This window comes from Pollachius pollachius, assembly GCF_949987615.1.
Source record: "Pollachius pollachius genome assembly, chromosome: 1".
Lineage (NCBI taxonomy): Eukaryota > Metazoa > Chordata > Actinopteri > Gadiformes > Gadidae > Pollachius > Pollachius pollachius.
The window spans coordinates 40,501,735-40,510,354 of NC_136934.1; the positions used below are offsets into that span (position 1 = coordinate 40,501,735).

General features: G+C 43.1%; 1 protein-coding gene across 1 annotated transcript; it reads left to right on the top strand.

The window, feature by feature from the left end:
• Positions 1-667: 667 nt before the first annotated feature.
• gdf6a (growth differentiation factor 6a) lies at positions 668-5,355 on the top strand (the record flags this gene model as incomplete). Its single annotated transcript, XM_079730516.1, has 2 exons — positions 668-1,025; positions 4,457-5,355. The coding sequence occupies exons 1-2, from the start codon at positions 671-673 to the stop codon at positions 5,353-5,355; spliced, it is 1,254 nt and encodes a 417-aa protein (XP_079586642.1). The 5' UTR covers positions 668-670.
• Between the last annotated feature and the right edge of the window lie 3,265 nt (positions 5,356-8,620).

Sequence of the window (8,620 nt, forward strand, 5' to 3'; positions counted from 1 at the left end):
CCATATTCGCTCGTCTGATTGGCCTTGCCGTTGTTCTGAAAATCACCTGGCTGCTATTTTATTTCCCAATAGACAGAATTGTTAACATTGTTTTGGTATTTTTTTTAACAAAACAACTTGCTCCGTTTTGGTGAATAGCCTACTTTTCCATAGTAGCTGGAGTAGGCCTAATTGTAAACTAGGCTGTTCTTCCTTGCTTTTGATAAGATCAGGATGGTCACATTCACCCAAGTGTACTGACCTTTACCAACCTGGTTAACATGTTATTTCGGGAACTGCAATCGGTTTCCGGCGGTGTTAGCCTACGGTACATTCAAAAATCTGAGAAGTAGTAGATGATTGTATTTATTTACACATGTTTAGAATAGCCTCATCCGTTCTTAACGGCCGTGTAGGTCGGGTCGGCTTGCATCGGTCCTGCCGGCAGCTCCTGGTCCTGTGGGCGTGTTCCCCTCAACTCGATCAGCCAGCGACTCAGTCGATGCTCTTGCGCGAAGTCTGCAGAGCGCCAGCACACTTTTCAAGTGAGACGAGAGGCGCAAAAAAGTGAAGCAGAGCTCCGAGTCTGGACCGACCGCGCCGCGCGACTCTCCGGGTTACGCAGCGGTTACTCAAAGACTTGTTGGACTTGAGAGTTTTTCTCCTCGACCGCTTTGGGACGTTACCAACCATGGACGCATCTCGAGTGGTGACGATTTACTTGCTCTTCGTTTTCCTCTGGAATATACCATGTTTTCAGTCCGCTGCTGTTATTTCTCCTTCCACGCAGAGGAGGAACAAGGGAGGCAGAGCGCCCCATCCTGACGCGGAGAGATCATCCAAGTTGTTACTGCGAGAGATGTTCTCCTCTTCTCCCGTCACGGACCATCTCCGTGAAGACTTGAAGTACGCCGTGGTGCCCCACGACTATATGATTTCCATATACAGGACCTATTCCGCCGCGGAGAAACTGGGACTAAACGCCAGCTTCTTCCTCTCCTCTAAATCTGCCAACACCATCACAAGTTTTGTGGACCGTGGAGCAGGTTGGTTTGATTCTATGGTCCGATTTCATCACAAGCGTTTTTAGGGCATGTATTGTTTTGGTGTGGGCCCATTGTAGCCGAGGAGTCTGCAAAGTAGGATTCATGTTTTTTCTAAATCGCCAGTGTCATTAGTTATGAAATACAATATTTGTTAAAACCAAAGAAATACACAACAGAATCAGAAACAGAACAGAAAAAATACCACAAGTAGGCCTATACGCCAAACACGAGTCAGTCTACAAGTTTATATCCCTTTCATTTCATCAATTAGATGTAGGCCTATTTATTCAGAATGAAGAAATTAATGCAAAATAAAATCTATTATGCACCTAAATGCTCCACCAAGATGCATGGTGGAGCATTTACCAGAAATTAGTCACTATGAATTAAAAACGACGGAAGGTCCAGATACCCTTTATTGAGCCGTTGAAGCGCGTAAACTTTGCTAAGCATTATGTTATATTATATTTCAATTGACCCTCGAGTAACACGACCGTAAAACCCTAATTGAGCCATTCTCTGAGTGAGTTATAAATCACCGACTAACACCATAAATGAGGCCGAACAACATTTCCTCCTCCAGATAAACCAACTGAACATTTAAAACCGTTTTTTTTTATCTATTCAATATTATGCACAATGGCCTATTGCCCGGTTTTACGGAAGAAATTATCAAATTAACAAAAGGTAGTAATTCCACATTGCATGGTTAAATCTCCTTTGAACCCAGTGCGGCGGACCACGTTGACACAGTGGGGTGGGGTGATGTGAAGAGCAGGTGTTTGGGTCAGTTAAATGTGTAACCAAGTGATGGGACTGAACAGAGTAAGCAAACACAATCAAATAAACAGAAACCGAGCCAACGAACAGGGAAATAACACCCCGAGTTAATCTTTGCACAAATTAACGCTAAATAAAGGCAATCTTTCTTTGCGCCCACTTCTATTTAAAACTCCGACGCTCGGGTTTTTGGAAAGTCTGTTTAGCGGTGTTATAGAAAAACGAGCGAATTTCTCCTGGGTTTTGGATTTCATGTATCCCCGGCTTTGACCCCTCGATGGTCCCTGCGAGGGGCATCGAACCGCTGATTGGAGTATATTTGAACTCTATGATGATCTAATTGAGAGTTCGTGTCATAACATATCAGCCAGTGTCTTTCTACTATAATGGCTTAGCTCAGCCGATGGCACCCTCAAAACGTAGACGAACGAAGTAAAAAAAATGGAATGAAAGAGTACTTCCTTCGCTGTGAAGTGGTTGGGTTTGAACGGCGCGCCTCCCCGTGCGACCGCCACTTTAATTGCGGAACACAATATTTGTCTTCCGTTCTTACTTTGCTCCTTCGTGGTTTCGTTTGGGATTTCACCACATTTTAAAGTGTTGCATTTCATTAACCATGCAGAATGACCATCGACGGAGAGAGGCCAGCTTAACCTATTGTATGAAGATAAGTTATTGGCGCATATATTTTAGCCTATAGTTACTCACCTTTTACGCACCAGCTTGCAGTGGGCGCAGAGTGATTTTAGGTGGGGACATTTTTGGTTTATGGAAATAATATTTATAAGAGAAGTCACGTGTCCAAAATGATAAAAAAAAAACCAACAACAATCCAATTTGAAAATCACTTTTGATGAAAGGAAATTCACGATGATTCTGGTTGGCCTCCAAAGCTACCGAAACATGTCCTCTCTACCGCCCCCCCCCCCCCCCCCACCCCCCCCTCTCTCTCTTTCTTTCTTTCTCTCTCCCACACACACACACACACACACACACACACACACATACACACACACACACACACACACACACACACATATATTTAGGCATAACACATTTATAACACATTGAGTTTTCTGTTTAAACACTGTAGATTGTATCTGAGCAAAACACATATTTAGGTCTATAGGATACAGAAAACAGCGTATAGACCTAAATAAAGGATTTGCTCTCTAAATCTAGCTATAATGAAATTTAAATGATATTTCAAGCTGAAGACCAAATGATAACACATCACACTTTGAGTTTGAGATTTAAAGCATTTGTTAACGCTCCAAAAAATTGTTGTTGTTGTTTTTATTTGTTTAATAACTTACATATTCTTGAAGTGTTTGACAAGTTTTATGCAACTACCAAATCATGTTTAAAGGAAATGTTTGTAATTTGGAACATAATGACATGTCAACATCTCCGTTGATAGATTTACGTCGCAGTTTAACGCAGAGAGACAAATTATCCAATTATAATTTCTTCTCACTGACACCTTTTTGGAAAGATATATATATATATATACATACATGTAGGCTGTAAAGGTGTATGTATTCTTAACTAAATGAACTCGGAAAAAAGCTTTAACCACCGTGTTTATAGTTTAGAAAAATCAGGAAGGGCCGGATCTCAAGCACACTGGTTTACCTCGATGAAACATTTAAAGGCCCTTGGGGTATTTACAATAATAAGGCATTAATGGTTGACTGTGTGTGCCGTGTTGTGCTGTTCTTTTGACTCGGCGCTAAATATCGTTACGTATGAATGTCCCTCGTGTTTGTTCAACAACTTGTTTTAAAACATGTTCCAACCAAAATCGAGACAAATTCCAGTAATCTGGATTTAAGTGCTTCCCAATAATTTAACAGGGATAATTCATATAGGCCTAATGTGTTTTACGGCACATGGTGAAATTATATAATAAATCATCGAGTGAAATTAACTTGTGGCATGAACAAATCTTTCGACTCAGATTGTTATTAGAGCAGACACTGAATAAAATCCAATGATTAGACTCGTTTTTTTAATAATAGGTATAGGCTATAAAACAGGTTTAGTATACCAATAAGATAGTCCTATAATTTAAACGTCTTTGTGTTGGCTGAACAAGAATCTCGACACAAACTTCGTATAATCGTATTCTACCATTTTAATGGGGTAGAATTCAGATTGTCAAATAAAAAAAAAATCAGTAGGCCTATATGAAAATATTCCTGTCAATGTGGGTAATTTTTCGCTGAAAGTAGGCATGCTGTAAGGGTTTAATGTCGTTGGATTTGCCTGATTCCATTGAATAAGAATAACAACATCTTAGATTATGTCCATCTTCGTATGGATTTAATGAAGTGAATCATTAAAGGTCTTATTCGGGAACGAAAGACAAATTAATATCAGCCCTGATATCAAACTTACAAATACATAACGATGTCCACCGTGCACAGCCGTGCTATTTTATTATGATAAAAATATACTTCCATTTGATCAAGCAGTTAAGCGTTAACTATTTGGCATAAGCCAAATATAAGATGTGATCGGGCCTTCGTAAATCCTCTGCCCTCTCATGTGGGAATGCACCCCCCCCCCCCCCCCCCCCCCCCCCCCTGCTGAGCACTGTACACTCTAAGTGAATCTGACTGCAATTATTTCTCTCTTTTATCCTGCAGACGATCCTTTGCACTCTCCTCTGCGACGACAACGCTATCTGTTTGATGTCTCGGCTCTTTCAGACAAAGAGGAGCTCGTCGGAGCGGAGTTGAGGATATTTAGAAAAGCGTCCGCGGAAGTCCAGGTCCCAGCGACGGGCCTATACGACCTCCAGCTGTACCCGTGTCGCTCGGACAGACCCCTGCACTCAAGATCACTGGATCCGCTGGATTCCAGAAAACCGGGATGGGAGGTTATGGACGTGTGGGACATGTTTAAAGACCATCCGCGTTCTGCCATGGGGAAGCCACCCCCGCTTTGTTTCCACCTCAAGGTCACCCTCGGTCGGTCCGACACGGAGGTGGACCTGCGGCAGCTGGGACTGGACCGGACCGGCCGCCCCCAGCAGGAGAAGGCCATCCTCGTGGTCTACGCCAGGTCCAAGAAGAGGGAGAATCTTTTCAATGAAATGAAAGAGAAAATCAAGTCGCGGGCCTCGGGCAAGGAGGAGGAGGAGGACAGGGGCCTCCAGTTAAAAGCCCGCCGCAGACGGAGGACTGCTTTGAATAACCGCCATGGGAAGAGACACGGGAAGAAGTCGAAATCGAGATGCAGCAAAAAGGCGCTGCACGTTAATTTCAAGGAGCTCGGCTGGGACGACTGGATCATCGCACCCCTAGATTACGAAGCGTACCACTGCGAGGGGGTGTGCGATTTCCCCCTGAGGTCGCACCTGGAGCCGACCAACCACGCCATCATCCAGACCCTCATGAACTCCATGGACCCCAACAGCACGCCGCCTAGCTGCTGCGTCCCGACCAAGCTCAGTCCGATCAGCATCCTTTACATCGATTCGGGCAACAACGTGGTGTATAAGCAGTACGAGGACATGGTGGTGGAGCAGTGTGGATGCAGGTAGCTCTGGGGGGGGTCAGAGGTCAACATCGGTGGAAGATAGCCCCACGTTAAATGGCGGTAAAAACATTTTGTTAAGTTGGCACGCATGCGCGTTTCCCCACACACAAGAACAGAAAAAAAGCACACCACGAGGCGATTGTTATATATAAAAAAGGGATAGACCTACAAGGCGCCGTTCGCTATTTATTCAGACTCACACATCACAATCATTGGAATGACATGACACGTCACGACACATTTTCAACTCGGAAAAAAAAGAAACCATCAACAATCGGAGTTAGTTTCCCCAATGCCCCCAAGACATGGATTTAACGAGGTAGGCCTATACAAAGATTGATCGAAAGTATAGAAAGAGGGACAGAAGGAACAGAATAGTGGGCCAGGATCAGAAGGACGTTGGAATTCGTAGGAGACTCTCGCCAATTGGGTTGCGTTACGCGCGCCAACACCGAGTCAGTCCACCACACGTCCTAGGATTACTGGCCGGCTGAGTACAGGTCCGGGCTGAACGATGCACCTGTTCGTGCGTTCGGTGCCAGAAGAAGCCGGGGTTGGCCTGTTAGTTGCAGCTCTCCCTGTCGACCCTGCGATGGGACCCATGGCTTTAACTGCCACGGCCCAGCTGGAGACTGTCCCGCTCGCCCCGATGTGCCCTCAACCGGCGGCCCCCAAAGGGCCCAGCTCCACATTCTACTGGACACACACGTTGGTCTGACTCTGAGGAAGAGAAATAGCGCAGAATGCCTTGAAGAGATTCCCCCCCCCCTCCCCCCATAGGGATTTATCATGAGCTGTCTCCATCCAGGTTCCAAATCACCGCCAGGCCCTTTCTGAGGCCTACACAGACGACCGTTAGTCTCGACATAACGGACACAAACCATGATGTGCCTACATTAAAGCGGAAGGGTTGTTGTGAAGACAAAGTACGGGGTGCACCACGCTGCCTTTAGACGTTCCTGAGAAAAACACTTGCTCAGAGTCGGTTTCTATACTAAATGCACTTCCACATCTAACTGCGTTAAAGTCACGCGGTTGTTCCTTTGAAAAGAATGGCCGAAAGAAAGACTCGAGAGGAGATGATATTTAAATGCACATTAGCTTTTAATGCACTGCTGTTCATTGTTTTGAGCTGTAAATATTTGTATAGTGAAAAAAAACTTTACAAAGTGCAACTAATGAAGAAATGAGAAACGTTTCTTTGTAAATATATAGATGCACTCAAATGGTTAAAATGTCTATTCTATAATTATTTTATTATTTGTGGTGTACAGAGTTCCCTGATAATCGTATATGTCTTACATTAATAAGAGTAATTTAAGGTGTATTCAATATTTTTTTTGCAGAGGGTGGAAATACCATTATTAATGTCTACCTCATAATCGCATAGAGGATCTGAGTTTTGAGGTGCATTCACCTAAAGTGTAAAGAGTTTTTCAATGCTATATAAAAAAATCATATATATTCCTATATTATTGGATAACATTTGACCCCATTTCTGTACAAATAAAGTCCAATATAAAGAGCAAAACAACCCTCGTTGTTCTTCCCATCTTAAGCTCCGCCCTCCTTTCTTCAAGCCTCCCATGTGCTTTGAGCCTCATGACTGCCAATACACGTTGTCTACAGACACACAAAAACATCCGCAGTGTGTGGTTGGTTGGCTATTAGTTATGGAACGGATTTATTTAAGACCCTGGCCAGTTTCAACGGAGTGGAACAATAACATTGTCTTTCAATACTGAAATCAGAAGCGAATAATGTTATCTTCCATCAATGTATTTGTGGTGAGAAAGAAGTAATGACTATTTGCTGTTTTTTTCGTTTTTTTAGTTACTATGACTGTTAATAACAAGATATGAGATTCTATTTGTACATTGATCGTTTGTGTTCCAGTCCTATATCTATGCATATTAAACAGTCTTTAAAAAATAATCAAAGTCATCAATCTAACTGACTTAAATGTTCTTAAATTGCATTTCTTAAGCTTATGGATCATCCAAGGGTTGACTTGTGCTATTTTAGTAGCTAGTACAATATACTATACTATAAATAGGATTCAAAATTGTACATGATTCAAATGACAGTATATGATCCCCAATGTGTCTGCAGGGTCTGTTGCCTTATGCTATGAAAGCAAAATATTCTATACCCGTCTAAAACTATTTACTCTACAATCGCAGACAATGAATGTCATTGTTCAGTGTACGTCTGGTTCAGAACCGTTCAAAAAAAGCTATGTAAACATATGGTGACCATCCAAGCAAAAGGAAATACACGGACTGTCACTGATATGTTACTGAATCCATGAACCACAGCTATTTCCCAATGAATTAGCCAGCCTGGGTCAAGTTTACTTAACACTTTAATGTTTCCCAATCTGTGGATGAAAAAAAAAAAGGTACGTTTGAAAGCAGGGATTGCTTCCATATAGGCTATCAACCTTGGCCTGGAAACAATTAGGAAATAGCTTTGAAATGTTATATGTTGTCCAGGCCCTTGTACAGTATCATGTCACTCCCCACATGTTTGCTAGGGGAAGTGGAGGATGCTAAGTGCACTCTTTAGCAGTCCTGCAAATGGCTGACACAACAACCATCCCCCTGAGTATAACCAAATGGCCCTTCAGGCCATGTCTATGTGGCGGATGGAGGGGCATCACCAGGAAGCTATGCGCGGCTGCTTCTAGCGATGCCCTTTTCTCTCCCCGATATGTGGATAAGTGCTGGGGGTTTTGGCTAAGAAAAAGCCAGCAGTACAAAATCATTGAATGCTTTGGTGATTATCCCAAATAGAAATGAGAAATATGTGTGCAGCCATTGAAAGAGAACTTCAAAATCCATGATTATATTTCATAGTTTAGCCCGTATTAACGCGGGGGGGGGGGGGGGACAGAGATATGAAAAGTACCACTAGGTGACATTACGGAGTAAACGTTTGATTTATATTTATTTGACAAGCTCCTGGGTCTGTTGGGCACTGCACTGAGCGGAAGACTGAATATAGGGAAACAGTTAAATGGTGATGAAAAGGAATGGAATGCTTTGTTTACCCCCAGCACAATCCCTCACTCTTACATTGAACCCCTCTCTAAACTCCTTCTTCATACAAACCACGTTGTTGTCTATCTGCCGTGGGCTCATTCAGGGAGGGAGCGAGTGAGCAAGAGAAGCCCTGTGTTTATTTGAAACTCCGTCCTAATGTTTTAGTTTATTCAAGGCAGAAATTGGCAAAGAAGCCGGCCCTTTTCATCAGAAATGCGGAGAATG